Source organism: Ammodytes marinus (assembly GCF_949987685.1).
Source record: "Ammodytes marinus genome assembly, chromosome: 19".
Lineage (NCBI taxonomy): Eukaryota > Metazoa > Chordata > Actinopteri > Uranoscopiformes > Ammodytidae > Ammodytes > Ammodytes marinus.
In genome coordinates this window covers 16,151,703-16,179,201 of record NC_137223.1, presented here as the reverse complement: position 1 = coordinate 16,179,201, position 27,499 = coordinate 16,151,703, and the positions used below count along the sequence as shown (strand labels likewise).

The 27,499-nt window shown below is 40.4% G+C and overlaps 1 protein-coding gene across 1 annotated transcript; it reads right to left on the bottom strand.

Annotated features, from left to right (window-relative positions):
• Window positions 1-2,655: 2,655 nt before the first annotated feature.
• Window positions 2,656-27,499, bottom strand: syndig1l (synapse differentiation inducing 1-like; the record flags this gene model as incomplete). The annotated part of the gene is made up of 3 exons (XM_080048103.1): window positions 2,656-2,814; window positions 12,313-12,450; window positions 26,957-27,499. The coding sequence occupies 3 exons, from the start codon at window positions 27,497-27,499 to the stop codon at window positions 2,656-2,658; spliced, it is 840 nt and encodes a 279-aa protein (XP_079904229.1).

Here is a 27,499-nt window from a genome sequence, read left to right as displayed (position 1 = left end):
AAGCGCAGGAGAATTAGTTTTAAGAAAGGTCATCCTTCCTTTCTGATTTATTTTTCATTACATTTGAACATGTCTTTATTTGCACTATGTACAGGTTGCCTTCACACAAGATAGGTAACATTTCCAAAACAGAAATATTATAATAAAAAAAAAGTCATCTTCTTTCATTCAGTGCAGGAGCACGACACAAAGAGAGCACTATCACCCCGGCATCGAGGAATGCATTCGGCGTGCTTCTTTGTTGCGTGAATGTGTGCATCAGCTCATCACAATGAGAAGAAAAATAACATCCGCATTGAAACCCCACATACTGTTGTAACACATTGCACAATACCAGGTTGCCAAAGAAGCCAGATAAAAACACATCATTTGGATGACACGCTACACAACACAAAGCATGTGCATCGTTATCAGCAATAAAACGTTCTCCTAGAGACTAAACGTACAGAGTCTTTCGGTATAGTTACAGTGATGGTTGTGACGTGTGCGTACGTTGATGTGTCTCATGAGTAAGTACTGGAATATGTGGTGTGATGGGGTCAGAGGTTATGAGGCCAAACATACACAGGAGTCTTTGCTGCAGCTTTATTTAAGCAAAAGCCCACTGGAAAACCCGCCGTGCAGAATGTGGGCAATTGTTTCCCTCCATCGGCGCAACAGAACTGACTAGCATTTTTATTTAAAAATGTTCACAGAGCCGAGGATGGGAAAATGGATTGTTTACTTGCAGGGTTTGACAGCAACCGGCGACGTCAAAAGCGGCTTATTAGTGAAATGAATGTGGTTGTGCTATTTTAGGGCTATGCTCCAGAGAGTACACATTCCTTCAGAAAAAGCCATTACGGGGAGCTAATTGTGCACCATAAATGTCAGGTATGACTAATGCGGGACCTGTGCAGCGAAAAAAAGTGTTTAATGTCACCTCTTGAGGCTTCACTGCCTAAACAAGCATCTGCCTGGCTTATTATAGAAGTCTGTGTATAAATACACAAACTAAATCCTCTGTAATTAATAAGCCCTCCATACAAAGAGATCAGTACGTTTCTCTGCGGAGTGTCTGTTTTTTGATGAAAAAAAAGTGTCTGTTTATTGATGAAAGTACAAAACAAACAATCAAATTGAAATGTCTCGATGCTTGTTTACTTTTAAAATACCTTCTGTTTTAATAGTTGAATTGGGAGAATATGGGTTTAAGTGTTGCTCAAAATATGAGCCCCTTAACAGACTGATCAATTTTAATTCAAGATTTTTATGATCCGACGAAAACAAGTTCTAAATCCAATCAGACATGCGTAGCATTATACTGTGAGTCATGCAAAGAATAATTGATCACAGCTAAACTCAAAGCTGTTAGACTTCCACACTTTGTATGTGTGGCCCTGAAGGATACGAAAGGGCCTCCCTTTTAATGACATTATCTACCTGATTTATAACTTCCTCTGCCAGTGCTAATGGCTGATGTTTATGTTAATGTTACATTGTGTTACCAGATGCAGCGGGTTATTTTTTTGGGCAGGAGGACAATGTAACATGGTTTTCTCCCTGCATTTGGGACCATCTGGCCAACTCGCTCCTGTGCTTCACTTCAAAGGTTGTAAATGAATGAAACATTCCTCAAAGCCAGATCAATCAAGGTGCGTTTAGACAGCGGGGAACACAAGAAAGGCAAACATAAAAACAAAGCACATTTGCATGTACGTAGGCAAACCATATCTGGTATGAACAGACTCTGTTACAATCCAGGCCACGTCTCTGATGGATGGACAGCTTCTCAGAGGTAAAACGCAGGCCTGAGGCTCCATTGAGATTCTTGCATCTCATGCCAGTGCATATTGTTCAATGAGGAAAAATCAGCCTCTCATTTTTTCCTGTAAGCGCTTTTTCATTAATCGAAAATTATTATCATACCTTCTGGTCTTTTTTGTGTGTGTGTTTTTTTTTAGGTTTCTCCGTAAATGAAAACGGTCCTCTGTCATGATTTAAGGAACTGTGAGTTTTGGGCATCTACTGTGAGGCAGTCAGTCCAGAGGCAGAAGCAGTAATGGTACTTTGAGTTGACGGGGGGGGGGGGGGGGGACTCACAGTCTATTAAAGACAGTCCTCTGGTTGCAAGCTGTGATGGCAGGAGACGGGAGAGGCAACACTGCAGCTTGAACGTACTGTAGAGTTGGTTGAAGGGTGATTTTTGCGTTGATCATCTAACAACCCCACGCACTTTAATAATTGCTTCAGTTCAAGGATTTATCGCCTCAGTCTTTTCTCCTTGTGTAGAAGGGAAGTTAAGAGAGGATGAAGCCAACTGGGGTTTAAGTCAATGGGATGAAAACTGGCACTCCAACATGGCATACTTCCATTCCTCAAACGACTCTCCCTGTCTCGACAAAAACATGTTTTCTTTCTGTTTATCCTAGATTTCCCCTGGTTCTCTCCCTCCAGCTTGACCTCTCTCCAGTCACTGTGGCTAATCTTGGCTGACAAAAGGCATCTAGGAAGAGAGAGAGAGAGATCTGGAAAGAAAGGAAGGTGGAGGGGAAAACTGTGCATCCCCTAAAAACTTTCCTTGAAGTCTGCAGGAGGCAGTTCCGTTTCCCAAGAGGGTGTTGTTCTCCCTCCCCGGGTCTCCCTGGAGGTGTGTGCCGGGAAGGTGCCTGGCCGCTATATGTGTCCTGGTTTAGAAAGGTATGCAATGAGGGCTACCACCACCCCGACATACACACCGGTGCCTATAGTGATGGAGAGGGCAGCCAGGAACAAAGCCCGTCGGGAGGCGATGTTGGCCAGCGGGAAGTCACCTTTGTTCACTGCCTTGGTGGTCTGGAAAGGGGGAATGCCAGAGAAAAGAAAAGAAAGTCAGATACATTTCCAAAGGGATCTCAATAGAAAAGAGTGAACCATTTTTCAAAAGAATCATAATTACAGAAGCTCTACAGAAGTCTACTATTTCTGTGGCGCTGTGAAAAAGGAAATGCAAACCGGAGGATGGGCTTATTGACCGAGCGCAGAGGCGTAACCCAGGAGAGCTCATCAAGCATGGCAGGACTAAAAAATAGCAATTAGTGTGAAAATGTCAAGGACCGGAGGCTATGGCCATGCCGTCTGCTAGCACGGTATGATAAATGACATGTGAGAAAAGAAAATGTATCATAATTTCTCATTAGACAGAGAAAAAAAACTCAACACAGGGCAGCAGAGATTAAGATATACAACCAACCAGAGATGTGAAGAGAACATTTTGACGGTACCAATATAGTTTGGAAAAGAGCGTTATGAAAGACCTTGGTCAGCAACATACTTACCTACTTGAATGCCTATATGGGTCGTTAAAAAGCAGGTCCTTTATATGACAACATTGCTTTGCTGCATGAGGCATTTTCTACTTGTGTTTTCCAAGACACCAGCCCCCGTCCGCACAACCCAGTTACCATGTATTTAAGGTTATAGTGCATTTTTACAACCCACCATAGGCATGTATACATCGTCTGCGGTGTGGTGTTAACTATTCTAGTTAAATGAGAGCTGTTTGCGAATACTGCTGCCGTGTGAGTAACCGACCAACGACATGATATGAAACAAGGGAAATGGGTAAGGCTTTTCCCATACCAAACAGAAACAGTCATCGTCATTGATATTGGCCTCGGACATGATTTTTTCTGCATGACATGTACTGATGTTACAATTTCTCCTTCTCGGCTCATTATGTTTTTGGCCCTTTGCTCTGCCTTCCCCCTCCCCTGATCACTCTCTTAGGAATATACAGTGCTTTAAAAAGGCACCTGCACAAGCTTTCACAACAGAAGAATCAATCAGCCAGTCACTACTAAATGAGGAGATATACTCACTAAATACTTCATTATGCAATGTCATACTTATACTAACTATACTTTAAAATAATGAATACATTGTTAATATCCTTGTTTGATAGTATCAGTGAAATTCAATGATACAAATTATGATATGAATACAACAGTGAATAGAGGTTTCTCTTGTGCAACCTGCCCATCGTTGATATGTTTACAGTGCTGCCTGTGCTGAGTATCATTTATATGGCTGAATAGATGTCAGCACCAAAGCAGAAATGACACACACAGAGACAACAGTAGAACGTGTTCCAACCGCTGTGTTTGTAGTGGCTTTCCCCCTTTCCATCTCCTTTGTCCTCCCCTATACTAATTCCTGTTTCCTTTACTCCAAATGCCATCAAATATTAATCTCTTTTATTCTTTATTATTTTGTAGTAAATGAGATTCACTGGCGTAAACACTTTATCATGTTGCTAAAATCCAACGATAATGTATTGTACCTATAACACTAATGCTTCCACTAATGTGCTGGATGTGTGCCAGCAAAGTTGGAAACGTAGCGTGTGAGAGGTTGAATTGACCTTCATCATTCTGTAGAATTCAATCTAAAGATGATGATGGAGCTGATGTGTGACGTGTGAGTGAATTCCACAAAGCTGGCATCAGGGTCGCTATACTTCCAACTCAGAGGCCATGGTCATCTCCTATAAAAACCGGTCCCATTTATTTTGGAAGTGAGCCACAGCTCAGAGTAGACAAGGTTACGATTCTTATTCACGACTGAGATTGAGATTGCGACTGCTATTTGAATGCAGCGTCTGCACCGATGCTGGTTTTGAATCTGACACAGTGTCAGTGAATAGATCTTAACACCAAAGCAAGGCTCTATGTAAATCCTTGTTTTGACCTTTGAAGTTGCTCAGCAGCTTTACAGAGGCTCAAAATGAAGTTTATTTGCAGGATGCCTAACACTTAAAGGCCTACTTCACCGGTTGGAATATGAAGGTGTATTGAACTCGGAGATCCTATGAAGTATAAATGTGCAAACATTTTTTAAATCGGATCATCCTAGCCTGAGAAAAGGCAGAAAGAGTGTTTTATGGTCTCACTGTCTAACCCTACATTTCTCTTTCTGTGACATCACAGAAAGAGAAATATAGGGTTAGACAGTGAGACCATAAAACACTCTTTCTGCCTTTTCTCAGGCTAGGATGATCCGATTTAATTTTTTTTGCACATTTATACTTCATAGGATCTCCGAGTTCAATACACCTTCATATTCCAACCGGTGAAGTAGACCTTTAATCATCATAACAGAATGAGATGCTCAGAAATCTATGAGGAATTGGAAATGGAGTCAATGCTTTTTCCCCAATGAGAGAAGCCAGCCGGTTCAGGTACCTGGCCCCGCGGGTCCATTCTCTTCAGGCGCGCTCTGCGTGGCTAATGCCTCGTTTCCACCGAGTAGAGCGGGTCTGATCGGAGCGGTTCGGTCCGGGTAGTTTGGCTTTTCATTTGCCAAAAGTTGGGTAAGGTACGGTTTAAGCGCACCTAACCGCTCTGAGCCGCTCCAAATCTCAGTACTCCTCCCTAGGGGTACTGGCCGCCTGAAAGGGTGCCTAAAAGGCGGAGCTACACACTGCCGTCATTTGATTGGTCGAAAGAATCATTTCCGCCATGTGTAGTCATCTCGGCAAGAGTGAAGAGAGTCTTGTGTTTTGTCGAAAATGTGAGCACAACACTGTTTATTGTGTGGTGTTTTTCCTCGTCAATAAATTAATCAGTTGGTTACACTGTGTCCCACTGCTAGTCACGTAGCTGCCGCAGCCAGCACTGTTCGCTCACTGTCTCTATGAGTTGCACCGAGCCGTCTCTGTGTGTTTACGCCATAGATAGTAGTTGTAAATACACGCTCACAACAACACGGGGGGAATAAATAAAGAAGCGGCTGGTTTGACCAAGCAAACACGAGAGACCGCTGGCTTGACCACAGTTGGTCGAAAGAATCATTTGAATCAGTTGGCTACACTGTGTCCCACTGCTACGATGTCACGTAGCTGCCGCAGCTAGCGCTGTTCGCTCACTGTCTCTGTCAGTTGCACCGAGCCGTCTCTGTGCTCACAACAACACGGGGGAATAAATAAAGAAGCGGCTGGTTTGACCAAGCAAAAACGAGAGACCGCTGGCTTGACCATGCACAGTTTTTCCACAGCCCGATAGTTTGACCCACATTCTGGCGGCGGCTATCGCAGTCCAGCCTAAACCCCGCCCTACCAGTAAGGGTAGGGTCGGCGGTGGAAACACCACCGAGATTCTTAAAAGTGAGCTGTCCCGCTCTGAGCCGCTCCGACCCGACCCGCTCTACTCGGTGGAAACGAGGCATTACTAGAGGGAGAGCCCAGAGTTTAACACACACTGAAGAGACTTAATTTCTGCTGGAGCACATCGACATTCCCCCGGAGAAGCTGACCATTTGACCCAGTTAAGCAGCTGAAAACCTGATGGATTGATGTTGAATTATGAAAAGGTGATATTTAATTGCTTCATGTGCCTCAGAAGACTTCTAATAATCACATAGGACTGTAACCTGGTGGTGGATCTTGAGGTATGAAGTTACAGACACATTTTATTTTTTCAAATGATTTGAAATAGAGTTGTAAACGGTAGAAAGAAACTGCTCACATGGACTACAGGTAATTCAAAAATGCCTATGCATGTATGATTCACGTATTCATATATTTAGCTATTTATAAAGATGCTTTTGTTGGTCATGATGAATATTTAATATTTACTGTCACCTTTTCATCTATCTAGACATTGTACCTACAGTAGACTCATGAAGAATGCTGTACATAGCCTCCTCCCATTTGCATAACAGTCACACAAACAGAGCGGCCCCGGACGGGCGGTAAACTTTGGACATTATGCAGTTTGGCTCGGCATTCTGGATCTTTCTGTCGGCATTTTCTCAGCAAGTCAATTAAGTAAGATGGATGCAAATTACATTTGACGTGCGGTGCAACGTGGGGCTTTTGCCTGTAATATTATCATAATAATACAACGTAAGGCAGACATGGCTTAACACTGCTTAGCAAAGCAAATGCAGGAAGGACAATTATCTTCCTGCATACAGCTACACAATCAATTCAAGTGGTTTGTTATGTTTGTTGAAGAAGAAGAATGCGATTCAAGATCTTAAATACAATGTCCACATGGCAGGGTTGTCTTACAGTAAGTGTACTGAGACCTTTTTGTATTAATTTATTGAAACAAGACCATGTTTGTTAAATGCCACCTTGTGTTTTTCTGTTGACGACAACGGTGTGAGAAAAAAAGACCACTCCTAACCGATTGGTCATTCTAATAATTCATTTAAATTGACTTACCAGTGCAACGTCTTGCACTGTGCAAATGTGCAATGATTTCTGTGGTTGAATTGTTCCTCCTTAAGTAGCAGCCAGCTTTGTGTCTCACAGCATCGTTATTCACAGCTTCTCTTTCTACAAAATAACACATAAATAATAAATGTGGAAAAATCAATTCACCTATCGTCCGTGATGGCGTTTACTACTGAAGGAAACTGCACATTGCTGGGCCCTTCCACTGCCCACCATTAGTGCTAAGAAGGCTTTAGGAAGAAAATGCCTAATACTCCAAGACAAAGAGATCCAGACAGAGAAAGAATCTTTAGACAAACACCTCAAAAGGGCAGGAAGCGGTTACAGACAAAGGACATGTATTCAAGGCAGCTTCTATGTCAATACAGTAATTATTAAAACAAAAGCGCTGTTACGGAGGACTTACGGGAAATTATGGTTTGAGTTTGCATTCAAAACGCCTTCAAGTCTGAGCACATTCTCCTTTGAGGATCTATTACAACCCCCCCAGCAAGGTTGTAATGTGACAGTGGACCGTTTCATTTTCTCCATGCCAAGACAGGAAGCACAAGGGAGTTATCAAAGTTCTCTAGTGAAAACATTTTTCAAACACTGTAATTTGTTTATCAGTCTTGTTTATCCGCTTCACAAATGATTACATGGAAGCATGACTAAATATGATAATGCCCTAATGTAGACAAAACACATGAGCACAGTAGAGGTGTGTGTGGTAGTTACTCTATTATGTATTAAGTGTTCCTTGAATCGCATTGAGAGGAAAGTGGTTGGCAGCATTAAGGCTTTATCTCCACAACCTTGACAAAATGATTGAAATGGGGTGCCACAGAAAAAAAGATAATATCTCAGAGACTTGGCTGCACAGAGAGTTATATTGCGATGCGATAGCGGAAGCCAATTGAGCACCCTAAACAGGTTTTTCTTCCGAATAAACAACACATAAAGCCCACGATCTCTCCCTCTCTCTGTGTCTGTCTGCCGAACCTGCCCCTACACACAGACACACATGCAAATACATAATCCGTTTCACAATAATTAGCTCGTTCATTTTCATCCATTGTGATGACTTGAATGCCGAATGATAACTTCAGGGTATTCGTATTTGCATATTCGTGAAAGGAGCCGCAGCAGCTCCTCAACTCTTCACTTTCCAGCACAATGGTTCAGAGCTGAGAGAAACATTGATCAGCATCTCCAAACAAAACCCTCCCCTATTAGTGGCAATAATTGAAACTCAATTCCGCTTCCCAATCAAATGCTCAAAGCTAATTTCCCCCCAGACATTCATGGTATTTTAGCCATTATCGGTTGTGTGTGCGTGTGTGTGTGTGTGGGGGGGGGGGGGGGGGGGGGTGGGGCGGTCAATGCTCAATCCTGAAACTGTAAAGTATTGTTTATCATAAAGACGTCACAGACAATTATATATGTAGCCTTTCTAGCAAACAGGATATGAGTAATTTAAAGCAGCAGGTGAATGATGAATGTATCTGTGTGTGTGTGTGTGTGTGTGTGTGTGTGTGTGTGTGTGTGTGTGTGTGTGTGTGTGTGTGTGTGTGTGTGTGTGTGTGTGTGTGTGTGTGTGTGTGTGGTGGGTGTGTGTGCCTGTCTGTCCATGCAGTCTCTCTCTGTTTCACTAAATCTGACCTTGCAGTACAAAAACAAAAACACTATTGATCTGTTGTCTGCAGACTCTATTACAGTCTCTAACCAGTTTGTTTGTAAATGTCCTCGGGAGTAATTGAAGAGACTGATGTGCTATCATTTTCAAACTTTTCTCCTTGGCTCATTCTGTCGCTCATGTTTAATCCTATAATGCATCTGCATTTTACACAGGGCAGAAAGCCATTTTGCCATTTGAGGCAGATTACCCCCTCGGTTTGTAGCGTTCTCTCTTCTGATTGGATAAAAATTTCGGGATACTACAATAAATGTATTTGCCAATTACATGCAAAGCAGCTGACTGAGAGATTGGATTTATGAAAAGCGCACATTATGTAAGTGATCACTGTATGAATAAAGAGCGATTTTACACTTAGGCCTATATTAACATAAATAAACCGCTTACTTCACCTTTAATATTTATTCAATATATTTTAATGTACGTATTGTGTTATGGTTGTATTTGATTTTGTATACTGTTGTCTGTAGGCTAATAATCAGATGAGTGAGACAAGTGTGAAACTGAACTGTAGTGAAAGTGGCTATAGGCTATGCTAAGGGCTAGTTACCTGTAGGAAGACTAGTTCACCCGGAGTAACTTTCTTCTCCACCATAATAGAGGGATTTAGCTACTGCTTGGTTATATGGGGTAACAGACAAAATATAACATAACATATCAGATAAGAATGTTTCTATTGAAGGAGGAATATGTAGATAAATGTAGCTTTAGCTACAACTAGCTGCCGCTACTTCACATGCTAGCTTAAGCTTACCAGAACTAGCTTGCAATAACTGCAGTTCCTACATATTTTACAAGTAGCCTTTTGAGAAATTAGTTTATACTGTAAAACAAATTATCTTAACTTCATGTTGAGCAAATAAGCCTATATTTTGGCATTGTAAGTCGTTAAAGATTACTACACTCTTCTCTCAGTACTGACACATATCCAATTCCAGACCGTGCTCTGCAATTATAATAAAAAAAGAAACATTTTACAATATCCTCACGCTCACTCCTACAGTTAATTAATTTAGTCAGACGGCCTCCCTGAACTATTGAATGAAACCAAGACCAGTGAAGTGGGTTATTGAGTAATAAAATGAAGCGATCCCGGACTCCCACCATATCTTTTCTTGACAGCTCTTCTGGACGGCACCTTCTAAAGGAGGGAGATTGGCAGAGAAGCCATCCATCCCTAAACACAGACATCACTTCCCCATAATTACTCAGGAAGAATCAAATTAGCTCCTGACAAGATAATTCACTGACTGCCTTAATCTGCCTCTGACTGCTCGCATCCACAGATAAGACAGCTAAACGCTCAAGCTTTTGATAGGAATTTAGGCCTATAGTCGAAAGCAAAGCAGTTTACGGAAAAAGCTTAGCCATCTTCATCTATTATGTAAGGCTACAGTGTTTATGTTGACATGTGCTTTTAAACATAGGCTATGCTGCAAGTGTGAGTCGATGGTCTTATACAAACCCGCTCAACTGAAATGCTTATGTTATATGTTCCATACGCCCGGTCTGACCTTGGTAAAACTGCTTTTAGCCACAGTGCCCCTGACTCCTGGAACAGCCTACAACATCAAATTAAAATAAATACACTCGTAACTGTTAACCAATTTAAAGTTATTATTTTGAATCAGCCCCACTCCACTTGTAACTGTTTTAATTAGGCTATTGTTCTGCTTTTTTCAATTGATCTGAATGTTTTAATTGTTGTTGTCTCTTTGTAAGCTTGTTGTGTATTCTAATTGTATATTGTGTATCTGTAATTTGTCTCGACGTCATTGTAAAGAGGGTAACCCTCAATTGATCTTTCGAGAATAAATAAAGGAAAATGAAAATGAAATGAAATACAGTGTTTTGCCCTATCTTGTTGATGGCCAATCTAAGAGAGACACACATTGATTGGCCTTCAGACAACTAACAATCCCTTTGCTGTTCGATTGACACGCCATCACTAACGGAATTGAAAAGAGAGAGCAAGTCCATGTGAAATCAATTAGACTGCCATTATGTGCAGTTGTGCCGATGTCTTCGTCTTTGAACATATTGGAAAAAGGTAATAAAAAAAACAGCAATGGCTCGTCATACCTTGACAGATGTCATTCTAAAATCACAGTCTTGTTCTATGTGGAAATAACCACTGTCTTTACAGGTCGTAACAATCTGGCTTTATCTTTACATCAAAATAAGTAGTACCTCTGATAAGGCACTACAATTTTCGTCAGCCTTGCCTTAGTAAATGTGAAAGATTGATTGCATTCCATTACCCATTGAGGGGTTTAACACCCAGGCAGTGGATATAAGATCTGGGGCCTTATTCACAAAACATTTTATCTTAGCGCTAAGAGTACTCCTAAGGAGCACTAAAAGTTCTTAGTAAGGAGTAATTTCTTAAAACCTATTCACAAAGCTGATAAGACCAACTTTTACTAAGGAATGGGAGGGACTCCTAAGCTAAGACTAGAGGGCGGTGTTGACCCTGTTGCTATGGATGATGTCATGTTCATACCTTCTATGCCCACAGTGATTGGCTGAGAGGGAATGAGAGCTAAGAGTGAATTTATGATAGAAACACTGTGGGAGATATCCATATCGTGTCGCTGTATTAAAGTAAAGAGTTGTTATATACAATTAATGACAAGGGACACTGATTTAACATGAAAGCAAGATACTGCAGGGTTTCCCACACATTCGTACACAATTAACCAACAACAATAGTGTCACATAGGTCTATTAATTTTAAATTTTACAATGATTTGAATCCGAAAAAATATCCTCACTGAAGAGCTGCACGCCATGCACTCTCACTGTATTTCTCTCAACGGTGGACTATGCAGCAATAGTCAGACAGCGAGAAACCAGGAAATTCACAATTTAGAAACAACAGCCGACAAAATCATAAAGTGCATGCAGAAGAAAAAAAAGATTTTTAGGGAAAATCTAAAGACTGTCTCTAGTGTGTTTGCATTTCTTTCCAAAAGTTCTGCTTTCCGAACTGCAACCTAGGCAAGGCTGTTTTTTTGTTTCTGAGAGCTCATCACCGTCAACATGTCAATTGGTTTAATTTTCAGGCCACTTGTAAACACAGAGGGTCATCTCTCATCCTAGCGTTTAAGAATACCTTATTTACCCTGGAGTGGGAAGATAGCACCACCTTGACCGATTTATAAACTCTTTCTCTGTTGATGCTGTTTCAGAGCAATTGCAGATTGGCCTCGAGTTATTGATTGGTGGCTCAGTGAGAAGGCCTTGTGTGGTTAGTAGGAGAGTCAGTCGTCAGTCCTTTTTTATGTGTGTATATGTATAGCCCTTAATCTGCTGTAGATGAGTCATACATAGCGCTGAGTATTTGTTTGTGTGTTTAGCTGCTTGTGTGTGTGTGTGTGTGTGTGTGTGTGTGTGTGTGTGTGTGTGTGTGTGTGTGTGCGCGCGCTTGTGTCCTCACCCCCTGTGAGAAGTAAAATGCTGCAATCCCCAGGGGCCAGAAACAGCAGAGCATGGAGAAGATTGCCAGGCCCAGGTGGTCTCGAGGAGGGACGACGATGAAGTTGTCCTCGCTTTCGCTATCACTGGAGCAGTCCGTCTGCACAGGGATGGAAGAGAAACTCAGGTCAAAACACACACCTGACACAAATAGCAGAAAACAAGCAGGTTGGTCCAGTAAGTAAACCATTCATACATACTATGTTAAAGAAAAAGTTTGACATTTTGGGATATATGACTGTTAGCTTTCTTGGCAAGAGTGGATGAGGGGATGAGAACCTCTCTCATCTCTAAAAATTGTAATTCTGCAGCCAGCAGCCTGTAAGATTGACTTAGCATTCTTCCCTCCATCACTTACATGTCATACCACTTACAATATTTGCAATAGTTAGAATAGGTTGTAGCACCTTATTTTGATGGGATGGATTTATTGGAATTTTTGGAAAAGGTTTAATCATTGGTGAAGAAGATGTGTAGACAGACAGGGGAATTGAGACACATTTCACAGGAAAAGATAAAAGATAAAAGTTTACCCTTGCACCGTACAACCATCTGTATCATTTTCTTTTCTTTTGAATTTTTTTAAATCGCCCGAGTGGAAAAAGAATCCAATCTTTGAAAGACAAAAAGGCATTTGTGTAATGGGAATCGGAACACAGACGAGTCACGGCAGGCGGGATCATTTTCTTCCACGTAATGTCACAGCTCGAATCATGGACTTTTTTTGTGATGGACCATTAGTTTCTCATTTGTTTTGAGATATGTTAATTCCTACATTTTGGCATCTACACAACAGATGGCATTAAAAAAGAAAGCCACGGTTGAAAGTACACCACATTTCAGAAATGATTATAAATCAAACACACCTCCTTCCCTCAAGCTTCATGAAACTATTTCACGGTCCACACAACATTCTTCACATGAAACTGAAATGCCTTTCAGCCACAGAGAATAAGACCTTCATCTGCATACTGTTAGGGGGTTACTGATTCTTTATCCTGATGCACAGCAGCAAATATCAGTGTGCGTTACAAAATTAAAGTGGCTTTGTTATGACCACATTGGGCCAAACAACTTTCAACAGCTATATACAGTGTGTCCTTCCCCAGAAGTAAGGCGAGACAAAGAACAGAGATGTATTTCCCATGGCGTCTGGAATGAAAAGAGATGGCATACTGTAGATTTGGTCTCTACATGAGCCATTAAGCCGCATCCTTCACACATCATCCTGTTTGAAGGATGAGCCAGCATGAGGCTGGAACATGAAAAGTAAATGAGAGAAATCAAGGCTAACAATAGACTGTTGTGCCAAAGACATTGAGTTTAATATTAAGCTGCATTTTCAATCAGAGATGGGGGAAATCAGGCAACAGGCCTTGGGGCGGGGAGCTGTTTTACAAAATCAAATCATGATATTTAAGGACAAAGGAAATGTTTTTTCCTTCATTTCTATTGAGCAATCAGTCTTGTCACTGTAATCCTTATTGTCTTTCTTCCTTAAGTCTTTTCAAAAGTGTAAGTGTTTTTTTATGGGTTTGTATCTCTTAATCCCTGCATGTCTTTTGTGGTTTTGGTGTAACTAATGAATTTGGACTCTACCTCCAAACACTACAGTGTTTCCTTTTTCGAATACAGTGGTAGATACAGCGCCACTCTTCACAGTATTTGATGTACTGCAGCCTACCCTCAGTGAAGCACGTTGGCCTCGAGCCTGGACTATAAAGCGCTGGTTTTCTGGGGCCGGTGTTGTTCAGCCCTAGCTTCAATCAGGCTCATGCCTCCCTTTACTCCTGGATGTTCAGACACCTCTGGATTCACATGGTGCTGGAAAATCCCAGTGGCATAGGACACAGGAAACGGTTTTACTGTTTTGTCTTTTAACTTTTGGGCCTTTTATTTCTTTCTAAAATAGTCGGCAGAAAATAGGTGAAAGGAAGTTAAGGGGAAAGGGATGGAAAACGTCATGCTGTGCCCTGTAGCCAGTTAGCTGCAAGGATCTCTTGAGCTTACTGAATTTTGAGTGAAACTCCTATATGTTGAATTTGAAGCTATATTTTAGGAAATCCAATACTGATCAGTGTTCAGTTTAATACAATACTGATTATTATTTGAATTTACAAGAGAATTTTTATTTTGTTGTGTACGAAGTGTGTTATTACTATAAGTACTAGTGCAGTACAGTGGTGTTTGCTACCTATTCAAAGTTACACTACTCAAAGTTACACTACTCTAAGTGTTGAGAGTGCATGAGGGGCAAAACGGTTTTCAATTAGTTTTAATATCATGCAGCCCTTATAGTCATGTTGCCTGATTGATAGTGGGGATTAGAAGGTGGGCGGGTGAAGTGTGGGGTCCTTTCCCACTAATGGTAGGGGCAACTCTGGATTAATTGGATCCAAAAATAGGACTGTAGAAGTAAAAAAATAATTATAAAAAAGAGAAAAAAAAGAAAAATAAATATATAAAAGGTATATAAAAAACCTCAGACAATGGCTTGGTGTGTATTCAAGCTCTTAAGCTGTAAACACAGGTCCCTGCAGAGATGATGGATATATTTTCCTTCTCTTCATAATGCAAGGCTGAGGGGGGAAAGAAAGGGCATAACACATGAGCATAATGCAGCCTACATTCTGCATAATGTCGTTCTGCCTTCATAGCCTTGAGCAGGCGCTATGGTGCAATCTCTGGCAGACAGAGCCAGCTCTGCTCTGCTCTGTGCCTTAGAACTTACTGACAATATCTATTCTGTACAGCCTTCTGGCTGTTTGTAAAAATGAAAACACACATCATCCAGGGATCCTGGCTGTTTGGTTGGCAGATATGATACCGGAAGGAGAGGGACACAGCAGTTAAAAGAAGCAGAGAAAGTCAGCCAAGCAAGCCAACAAGGAGGGAGGTTGAAGTCGGTGTGGACCTTCAAGGAGTGTTTTGTACATGCAAACCTGTCTGGGTGTATGTAAGGTCATTAATCATACGACTTCGGAAAGGTTGCAGGAGATCCAAAGCAGATGAAGGCGCACCAACAATCACTCTGCAAGGCTGTCTCATGGAGCGGTATTTACTATGTGATCACACTATTATCTTGTATGTTTCCTCATTTCCATGTCATCCATGAATTCTAATCACTGTCAAAAGTCTGTGCGAACTACAGGTGACAAAAAACATCCTATCACTAACAGGCTGAGGAGCAGTATTAAACTCAGAGTAAATCGATTTTTGTTTACTTCTCTTCTACTTTTAATGAGCATGCATGTGTGTGTGTGTGTGTGTGTGTGTTCTATTCTTAATGACTATGCATGCAGGTGTTTCCAGCTGCATGTGGATGTGTCTTATGGGATGTAAATCCTGTCAACATGAGGCAACAGGCTGACAGGTAATGAAGAACTAATGGATGGTTTCACCACTCTGTCATGACAGCATAACCAAGAGGAGGGCTTGTGTAATTTATTTGTTTCCAAATTGCTTTGGCAACATACAGGAAACGTGCTCCGTCCTCTTCATACCCCCTGCTCTCCTCTTTCCCCATGCAGATTTACCTTTGTTGCTCTTTTTTCCCTTCCTTTATACTGATATCATGTCAATGTCTTTTACCATAACTCCTTTAGGCAGTTTATCGTATGAAGGTGTCATGAGGGTGAACATACATTTGAATTAATCTTTGATTTGAACTACTCTACTGTGCAAACTGAGTGTCCCGCAGGTTGTCACATTTATTTGATTTTATTTGAGGTGCTAACAACAATGCAAACCAAGCACATACAGGTATGACACCTGATAAGCCCATGACAGTCAAATAAATAAATATAGTATTTTGCTCACAGAACACAAAGACCAAATGTTGTGACTACAAAGACAATGAATCGGACAAGAGCTCCTTAGCACTGTTATAATACATTTGTTAGATTTTAACAGCCTATGTTGGATACTTTAGTAAAAGAACCCTGCCTTTTCTAGGCATTGCTATTTTCTTTTCCCCTTTGGATGAAATAATAAATAAGAGCCTATTGTCCTTGAGGATATATCAAAAACTGTCAGTTACAGTTTTCGTCAAATAAGATTCTTTGATGTGCTTATGAATGCAGATTTGTGTCATGAGAGATGACTTCTTAAATTAGATATTGCCTTAAGCCTCTATTAAGGGAGAAAGGATAATTTAATTTCCCATTACCATGCTATACAATACATTCAACAAAGAGAGTTCATAAAAAAAACTGTTCAAAAGTTATATACGGTTAAAAAATATATAAGCTTTTGGGTCTGAGCAGTGCAGCTGCTTCCCTGACTGAATAAGAGAGTCAAAGGGAAAACGCAAACACCCCAGACTAGTCACAAACGAAAAGACACTGACCACTCTGAAAGAAATTAAAGTACCCATAGAAATTAAGGTTGTCTTTTCATCCATTTTATGACGCGTGAGACGGCTATTTTACAATTACATGAATTAATTGCTTTACTGTGCAGCTCCACAAAGGTGAACCATAGAGAAAGGTCTGGATTCAGAAAGAAACTACTTCACAACCCAAGGGAATTCAATTACTTGGCTGAATGCATAGGCAACGTTAATGAGCAGACGCCATGAAAGATGCAATACAGCACAAAATTAAATTTTCAGCACATTTGCTGTACCGATACAGAACAGCTATTCATGGGAAATCATAAAAACTAAGCATGATATTAGTTGATGGTTGCTCCTGCGAAAACACGCTAATTTAAAAGGCAGCAGGCAGAAGTCATTAGGATCTGTGCCCTCTTAATAGTCTCCATTCATTGTATTATATTTCTCAAAAAAACGATTATGTTTCGCAAGGCCATTTTAGCCTAGACAACATTCAGTCGCAAACTGCACATCCTAATGCGGCATCAGTGCAACATACACTCAATCTGTGTCCATGCACCAGGTGGTCATGATGAGCTATTCCAACGTGGGAGCCCATGGCCCCAGATGTCAGTGACCAGGATGTTGTCTTAAGGGTTTATTTATCAGGCAGTTTAATAGATTGCAACCGAACGGGGCACCTGATAAAAAAATATATAAGCTCTGCCGCCCGCTTAATAAGACCTTGTGATTTATAGGGTGCTTGGGGTTAGCGGCCCCATGAGGTCCGCCACACTCAGGAACCTCAGAGGGACACTCTGTCACAGAGTGTGTGATCACAATGATAATATCTTCGTCATGACACGGCCCCACTCAAACATGTGTTACTGTCGTTGGAAGGATGTACTACCTGCGGGGAATTAATGAACAAAGTATTTGTTATTTTTTTCTTTCCATTTTCCCCTCATGGCCTCTTGTTGACAGGTGCGCACTTTTGTGTGGTGTGGTGAGATTAGAACAGGAAAACACTGCTATGCTTAGTATTCACATCATGACACTCAGTGAACAGGTGGAAAAGCATAAGCATAGCTGTTTTGTTGTGTTGTGTCTGACATCAATAACAGTTCATTTGTGTCATATGGAACCAGAATACATCTTGTATATTCCAGGTTATAATAAAAACACAAAATAAATGTCCCATACAATATTAAAAGTACATCACAAACTTTAACATCTCTAATTTTGCTGGTATTTGATTAGCCTGTGGCTATAGCCGATTAACATGGAATATGAGAAGGCAGTATCACATATTCACACCCAAAGAGAAGGTGACCTGACAGACTAATGGAGAGCCATAGAGTGCATATACTGTGAGGCTGAAAAGCCTGCGGACACATCGCAAAAAGAGCCTTATCTACCGTTCGTTTTTTTAAACAGAAAATAACTAAATCCATCTAAATCCAAAATACGTCAGTCTATCACCAGCCCCACACAAACACACACACAAACAAACACATAGATAACGAAACAAACAAGAAACGTAAAAAAACACACTCAGATTTTTAACATGTAATCATCCCCAAAGGGCTTATAATACTCAAAACTCATTGCATAAGAGAAGCATCTTTCCCATTATTCACTTTTTAGTACTCTCAGGTGCAGTACAGGCTAGGATTATTAAGGAGGTACCAATGGAGTTTGGCAGCGACACAGTACTGCTCTACTTTACTTATTTTTCAGGAACTCCATAACGAGGAATGAGGGGAATCTTTTAATTACTGTTTCCTCCAAGATAACTGTTTTCACACTCGTCTCAAATCGTTACAAGATATTCAGAACAGCCATTTGTGCTTTCAGTTTTACATTTTAATCTAATGAATTTATACCTTTTCATAATCTGATGAAATACAAAACATTTGGAAATTAAACTGTAGCTTTAATAAGAAAAACTACTACTGTCTCAAATTACAAAGTTATCACAGCAACCCTAAATCTTGCAGTTCCCTATTTGTACCCCCTTTCTAAATTTCCAAATTTGCGATGACCAAGTCTGCTAGTCTGTTTTTGCTAGCCAGGAGCGTAGCGTTGCCATACTAACATAACTAACATGGGTCAAACCTGCTGTAATTACCTATTACCAGTAGTCTGAAACCTACTTCTAGCCAGGATTGCCCTGCTCTACTGAGGTGAGAAAGTAAAAAATGGTTTGAATCTTTCTTGATCTTTAAAAAAAGTCTTGACAGAATTATTTCTGTTCAAATCAGTTTTATCTGTATAGCCCAATATCACAAATTGACATTTGCCTCAGTGGTCTTTACATTCCATACAATATGATACAATATGATACAATATGACACCCTGCCCTTACACCCTTAGCTCGGCTGAGAAAAAACTCCCAGAAAAAAAAACCTTTCCCGGGATTAATTTTTTTTTTAAGAAATCTCAGGGAGAGTTGACAAAGTAAGGGATCCCTCTCCCAGGACGGACATGCTGCAATAGATGTCATAAGTAGAGAAAATCACAAAGGATTTTGATGATTGACCAGATGTTTACACATTTACAAATCTCTTCGAGGAGAGACTGTATGAACATGTTCTTCGGTATCCCTGTTTGTCAATGCTATATTGTGTATCTATGTTGGTCGGCTACTTACCCCATCAACAACTTTAAGCACTTTCAGATTGTGCAGACTTTCTTAATTGTTACAAACACGTAATTACCGAACACCCTTACAACTGCTACATCTGCACGTGTTAACCTGTTACTTGTGTTACTTCAGTTATTTGCAAAGGTGTGAAAGATGTCTTAAAAGTGGAATTGGCTCTACTGGTGCTGCATATGTACAGATTGTTGTGCTACACCACAGTTGCTAACTCCCACTCACAATGAGAAGGGATGGTGGCTACAGAAAGAGAGTGTAGACAACCAATCGACATGTACCGTTTGATTCTGACACAAATAATCCCTCATGAGTTTCCTACCTTGGAACATTGCCAACTGTGGTTCACGGTTTAAGAGTTGCTGCCGTTGTTTAAACCAAGGTCTCTGCAGTGCGTGGCAGGTGTTTTTTTCTTACATCTTTGTAGTGCTTATATATGTAGTGGGTTTATCTGTCGGATTTCGGTGACTACATCTCTGTTTGAATTTTCACAAATCTGGACCTTGAATTGTCAAGACACGGCAATACATTTTGCATACAGTGATGTTTCAAAACAGTGGAAGCTGGTGGAGTTATTTGCGATAAAGCTAGAAATGTTTGTTTTAAAAGTGTTTTTTGTCACATTAAAACGTACAGTATGTCTCATATCCTGTAGCAGCTGGAAATGTAAAATTAACATGTAATCTTGTCTGTAAAAAGATGTAAAATTGAAATGTTGGGATTCTACCAACAGTAATTTCCTTAATTTCTCTAAATAAAGGTATGTCTCTATATATCACCATGTACAACGTGTGATTTATGGCATCTTGAAAAGATGATCAGGGACCTTTTTCTTCTTTTTATCAAGCAATTAGGTTTTATTGTTTGACATGTCCCAGTTTCTATTACTTTGCTTGAGCCGCATAGTGTAGCTCAGAAAAAATTAACCAAAGCATGGGATAAGTATCCCCAGTTAAAATCTATTGGACGGACCCGCCTTGAAGACCCATTGAAAAGAAATGTTCCAAACGATCAGTTATGTCATTGACTGCTAAATGAGAAATGGGATAACTCTGAAAGATTTCACAAGAATATATGACACAGGCTCAAATTGTCAGCTGGACCCTATAGGAAAAGAACAATGTGTGAGCAATGAACTGTAGCATGACTGAATTTGAGATTAAATAAAGACATGAGCGCTCACATCCTCTCGGATGTAGTGAGAACGGATAACGCCCACTATCAAACCTGGTCTGATCCAAAATGCTTCAGAGATGAGGCAGGGGGCAGTTAAAAATATACTCAATTTAAAACTGATCTCTCTATTCAATTGGTCTCACACCCACGCCCATTATTTTAGCAATCTGATGCCTGTGCCAAATAACAAGGGTCTCTTTTTGAAAAGCTGAGAAGAGAGGCCATTTATATTCAAATTATTATGTGAATATGAAATGAACTGATACTGTACATGCAGATTTCAAGTTTTAACAGATACCAGAAATGGTGGGTCCTATCACTAGTGGTAGCTTTTTTATATACATATACAATTAAATATACAGAACTGAACATTGTAATGGACTGAATGCATGACTTAGAAATAATTTTTCATACTTGGTACACCAAGACACCATTCCAGTAATTCAGAGAAGTAGAACATCCAGTAAATTTGTAGATCTGGGATTTATCATTCTAAGCATGAGCACCAGTAACCAAATCATCTAGAACAGACATCTTTAGGATTTCCACATTAAGGGGAGTTACCAACAAAATATTATGGTCCTCGAACCCAGGCACAGCTGAGGAATAAGTGCAGCACTGAGATCTGATTAAGATCATCAAATCAATTGAACTGCTGGTTCGTTAACCCCATTTAGCTCCTAAATCAGGGGCCAACACTACTCACAGGGATGAGTGGTTTTAAACTAATGCCTGTCTTATTCCATCGCCTTATATCTTCTGGAAGTATACTCCATTGATAGATGTACTGACTTTGGCAGGCGTGCCCAGATATAGTGCAATACAGAAGAAGTTACTCCTGTCAAGAAACCCACAGGTCCACGTAGTGTAGAGCCTCCCAGTTTATTATGGTTGAGCAAGGAGCACCATAATACTGTATCTGTTCCTCCAGGACTGTGTCACGGCATCTAACAATGTCCATCGAAGGCAGACATGTCTAAAACAAAATACCTTCCGCTATCCATGATCACTCCACTTTTACCACAGTGCACACAATTTAGTTCTTGTAATTGAAAATGTTCTGACTCTGATGTCAGAAGAACACCGAATGAGCATAAAGAAAATAAGTCATTTTTACATGGCTCACAAAGGCTACCTGATACCATTAGTAATTCAGGCACTGCAGCGCAACTTCAATCAAATCACTGTTTCATGCTTGAGAAATCTTCTGACAGCATACATATGAATGCAGGTTAGCTTCTCCTGAGTTATCTGTTCCATTCAAGATTCAAGATTAGTCATTACAGCTTGGACGTGAGCTGGCATACAGAAATGTCATCCATCCATCCATACCCCTTTTTTCGGGGGCTAAAATTGAGAAACTGTTTCACATCTAACTCGAGTGTGGACATGTCCACTTGGCAGACTTCCAGTTCTAACTGTACACTTTTGAAGGCCGCAGTTGATACAGATGGTATTTGGATGGTTGTTTGACTTCCAACTGGGAACTCTCAGAATTCTTAAAATATTCTACATGGAGGGCAGAATGCACACCTAAAAGCTCTCAGCTGAGAGGGATTAAGTCAGTGCCTTGCCTAAAGGCACCTCAGCAGGGCTAGTGCTCATATACAATAGAAAAATTATTCATTAGATGTCTTGCTTTCTAACACGCTGTTGATTTCCAACATTTCACTCAAAAAGAATAAAAGCAAATGAAGGAAAAAGAAGTAAGTTTTGTATGATTTAAAAGCAATTAAGCTTGCGACTAATTAGGGAAATTGTTGAATTTGTATGTGGCAGAAAAAGGCTCCGGCGGAGAGAATACATTTTGCAGAAACATTCAGTAAATCTTTCCAAGAGAGGTCTGAGGATTGTACATTTATTGAGTAAAACTTTTGACAGGTAGGGAAATTAAAACAAAAGAAAATGGAATGGAATTAAATCTCCTTGATGAATTTTCACAGTTAACCTCCTCAGAGGTTAACTGTGATGTAAGCAAGCGCTTTAATACTTGGAGGATTTGTGAATAAATCCATATTAAAACAAAATATAGAACTCTTTTTTGCCACTCTCGTATTTTCCCCTTTTTAATTTCTCTAGTGATGTGTTCTGAAAACAACAGGCTTCTAACACCTGCAAATCAAAGGGGAAAGCATGACTTTGTTAACTAATAGTACAAATAAATAACTAATAAAAAACCCTTCTGTCAATACCTAAAACCAAGTCTTATGGAAGCTCTCTTTAACCATTCTAGAATAGTAAATTCTACGTTGTACTGCATTTATGTATTTTCTGCTTTAGCAACCTGTAAGGGAACTGGTTTGGTTTTGTCTCATCTAGTTAAAAAAGTGCATTTAAAAACTTTTCATATGACATGTGTATCATGCATTTGTAATGGCTCTTTCATTCCAAATTGCAGGCTTATGATGATTATTGATTAAACATCTTACAAAATTCAGATAAGCAACATGATGGATGAAAAACACAATTTTACTTGCTGAACACTTTTGCGCTGAACCAGGCAAACACCATTACCCTTGACTGATTCCTTTATTAAATCAATAGAACTCACTGAGGAGGAGCTACATATTAAGATAAGAGAGACACGAGAAGAGGGATTTAAAAGAATTAAAGACAAAGTTTAGACGTGGAGTCTGGAAAATTGGAGAAGCAGTTCAATCCCTGAAATCAGCTAATGAGAAGCTGGTTGACGACTCTCTATTGGTCCAGGTTTAAAATCGCAGGTCAAAGTTGATCAAATAATGTTTGCAGATGTTTTCTGCTGTGATGTTTTTATGAACTCATTTTGCTGTGTATGAAAAGCTTTAAGTATTTGTACTGCCCAAGGACATACGATCGGCAACAACTTTAAAGATGTTTTTTTTTATAAATTCCATTTGTGATACATACAAGACTCAAGAAATGATGCGGCACAACAACCATCCTTCGAGAGCTTCCTAAAGTAACCCATCCAACAATACAGACACATACAACCTGCCTAGCAACTTTGAAGAAAACTACCCGTTTAGATAACAGAAAATTGCCTGAATGTAAATGCAATCATGTTCTGTCCCATTATCACACAACCAAACCCAAACGCCTCAGAGGACCTAAACCTTCTTCTTTGTAATGCTGCAATTCAGAAAAAAAGAGATTGAGGTAGAAACTGAAGTGAAATAGAATCCTGAGTTCTGAAAGGATAGGTTTAAGGAGATAAGAGCACTATTCTGCACTCTTATCTGAAATGACACATACACTAGTATGGTGACGGTGAATGTATGGTTAGGGATGGGCATGATTAATCGAAGATCAATTATTGATCTTTAAGAATATTGTCGATCACGTGAAATTTGTATCGAAGCGGTTTGGCTTCTTACAGCTTTATAACCAAAATGAACGAAGTTCATTCAATATTGTGAAGCTGTGTATAAGTAGAACACCACAACAACTCAAATGATGTACCACTTGTACAACGTAGCCTTTATCGGCTATCGGCTATACAGTGATCCGCCTCCCTCCGTTAGTTTCAGTCTACAGCCAAACAAATTACAATAACCACCACGGACATCGTTTAAATAAAGCCTCTTGTTTTTATGATCATTAGGGGTTTGATGCAAATTCTGAAGTCTGAATATTACGTTGGCAGCTGCTGTGCAGTTTTTTTTGCCATAATCGAGCAGCCCTAGTATGTGTTAGCAGTTGGAAAAACATAGCCTTAATTAAACACATAAATACTATCCATCCATCTTCATCAACTTATTCAGGATCTGGTTGTGGTGTCAACAGATCCAGCAAAGGATTCCAAACTTCCTTTCCTGGGCTAGTGTGGAGATATATCATAACATAAATACTAATGCGTACAGCACAAATGAACTTCCACGCTACACTTGTTATTTAGGTGAAACAACTGGCGCAAATTAAATCAAATCTAATTAAATTAAATTAGACAAAGCTTGAGCAACAATAATGAATTACAGTGCAGAGGAAGTCCATGAAAACTCTTGACAGTTCGAAAAAAATAAACAAACCCTTTAGTCTTAACAAACATTACATAATCAGAATTTTAAATTCAGCGATTGGATGTTTCTTGCCAAAATGCACATTGGGAGCCTAGCTAAAAGTATTTATGGGCACATGCCTATACCTTCTGGCATGCGTGTGTGTGTGTGTGTGTGTGTGTGTGTGTGTGTGTGTGTGTGTGTGTGTGTGTGTGTGTGTGTGTGTGTGTGTGTGTGTGTGTGTGTGTGTGTGTGTGTGTGCATGTGCGAGTGTGTGTGTGTGTGTGTGTGTGTGTGAGAGTGTGTTTTTGTGTCTGTCTGTAATGCCCTGCAGGTCCCTTGTAGGCAGAGTCAATCACTGCAAATGGGAACACCAGGCCAGTCTCCCTGGGGCATTTGAGCTCTGGCTATCTCCTCTCTTTATTCCTGCAGCACCATATGTTTTTGCCTGTTTGGCTGCACGGCGCTATTAGTTTATGTTATTCACTTTACAACACCCTCCATCCATCACTTAGACACTCATCCATCAGCTGACACACACTGATACAACTAATAAACACACCTCATCACTTTAAACATGTGTTAAGCTTGTCGATCCCATTTTTTTTGTCATTACTCACATGCCTGAAAAAGCACCTTCCAAATCAAACTCTATTATATCTAACAGTCCTGTTGTTGTAATTGAAGTATTTAGAGACATGCTAAAATTTAAACCAGCTTAAAAATGTATGGAAATATCTCATATATAACTGTAAGCTTATAAATTGGAAGGAACTAAGGATTTCCTAAGCACTGATCATTTTGTGTTTTTCTAGTACCATGCAGGACATATTTTTGTTTATTTGAAGTACTTAGTGCAGCTAGGGTACAGTTTTAATTTCACTTTTAGTTATATTATATTTCTATTGTTTTTCTACATTGCTGAGAGAACAAGTACAACTTATTTCTTGAAGATATCTTTATAAATACTTTTATTCTCTCAAGTGTATTAAGCTAGAATCAATCCCCTTACCAATCGAATGTGAACTTAGAATCTTAAGTAACCTGATACAAACTTAGATATAGACCTTAAGCATAGATACCCCACCTCTAGGGGTCACCAGAAGGTTACATGTGCATGTCAGTGGAAGGGCTTTCTTGTCTGAGGCCTTTGCATTGTGTCAAACTGAGGGCAAGGCGGTGGAGAGTTACGCTGCGCTTAGTGGTGTCAATGCTCTACTGCTGGGAGGCTACATAATAGGTCCCACTGTGTATTTACATCTCTACATCTCAAAAGCTGGCGTTGGGACGTGTGAACAGGAAGCGTGTTGAAAAATATTAACGACATGGTGGTGTGTGCACTTGAACTCTGAACGGCTTAGAGATGTCTCCAGTTGGTGCATGGCTTTGTGTCTAACTCATCTGTTCTTCACATCAGTATACTGTATTTGCAAGTTGTTTGTTTTCCGCGGCTTCTGCCCATTGATGTTTTTCTTAGTTACTCTGAGTGAAATAGAGAAGAACCATTTTTCTTTTGCCTATTTCTTTATTCATAATGTGTCTTTCCTCAGAGTGAGCTCCTAACTTATATATTACCCGTGCCACGATGCATTTCAGCAGCTGTGTGTTTATCTCAACGATCCAGGTTCATTCTGGTGGACTCTGGTGGGTGCGTGTCAGTCAGTTTGCTTAGGTCTTACAGGACACTAGTTGAACTCGACACCCTTTGCCGACTGTCCAATCCCCGTAAATCCTTTGGAGTGCTTTGTGCTATTGGCTGTTCCGGCTGAGCGTGAAAAGACTATACGTACCTAATATCCCCGGGTATCATTATCTAACTATGAATTTTAGAGCTGGGAATTGAGGCCAAGGTCAGTGGATCAAATGGGATTTGTGGTTGGTTAAATATCAGACTGATCCAGGCGCCGAGCCCAAACATGGGATGTAACAAGTACAAACACCACAGGGTCCCTATCATGCTCTCTCTCTCTTTCTCTCAATTACCACACATACCCTAAAGGGATCCAGGCCTCGGTAAGCTGAACATAATATGGGCCTTTCATTGAAAACAATCCAGGTGTGTTCCAATTAACATATCCATGCTATTTCTGACAGAAAAATATTTAGGATGTCCCCATACATGCATGTAAAATGCAGTATGCCAAAAAATACCTGGATGCCCCAATTCATCGCATTTTACAGTATGCAAGTCTGCATGCTTTTTTTGCAATCCTCTGCGCTTTGCAAAGTTACATCACATTGACTGAGACACTGAGAGAGAACAACCAGCGATGCCAAAGATCAATAAACAAGAGGGTTGAGTTCAAGCCGCAATGTTATGAACAAAAGTACTGTATGTCCCAAATGTATGCATACTGCAAGCAAAAGAAAAATTATGTAATTTGGAAAACAGGATGAGACTACTCAGATATCTTCCTGACCTCCAATGAAATGTAACTTTCCCTATATATTCTACTCATTAATTTCCTCTTTCTCTTACCTCATACTCCACATACTCCTCTTCCTCCACCTCGTAGGAAACCGTTTGGATCTTGATGTGTTCGCCGTCTTCCAGCAGCTTTGCCTGGGGATCCTCCGTACCAGGCGTGTCAGCCCCCGCCTCTTTGGCCTTATCCTTCTCCGTGAAGGTGGTCTCGCAGCACTCGCTTTTGTATTCCTTGGCTTTGATGCTGGCACTGTCCTCCTTGTACAGGATGAAGTTGGGCCTGTAGAAGGCCTCCACCGCCAGATGCAGCGAGGTGGCGTCCAACAGCTGCTGAGATTTCATCTTGCCGTTGCTATTGAAACCACCTCCGCTCACCACGTTGCCGTTGCTCACCTTTCCCCCTCCACCCCCTCCTCCACCTACTTCTCCTCCGCCTCCTTCTCCTCCTCCTCCCTCCCTACTTCCTCCTCCTCCGGCAAAGTAATTCATAATGTTTTCCTTGTATTGGTTATTAGGGAAGTCGCCCCCATAACCGTTGACCATGTGCTTACTGTTTTTGTCCAACAACGGGTTCTGGAGCTCGCTGAGATTCTCCAT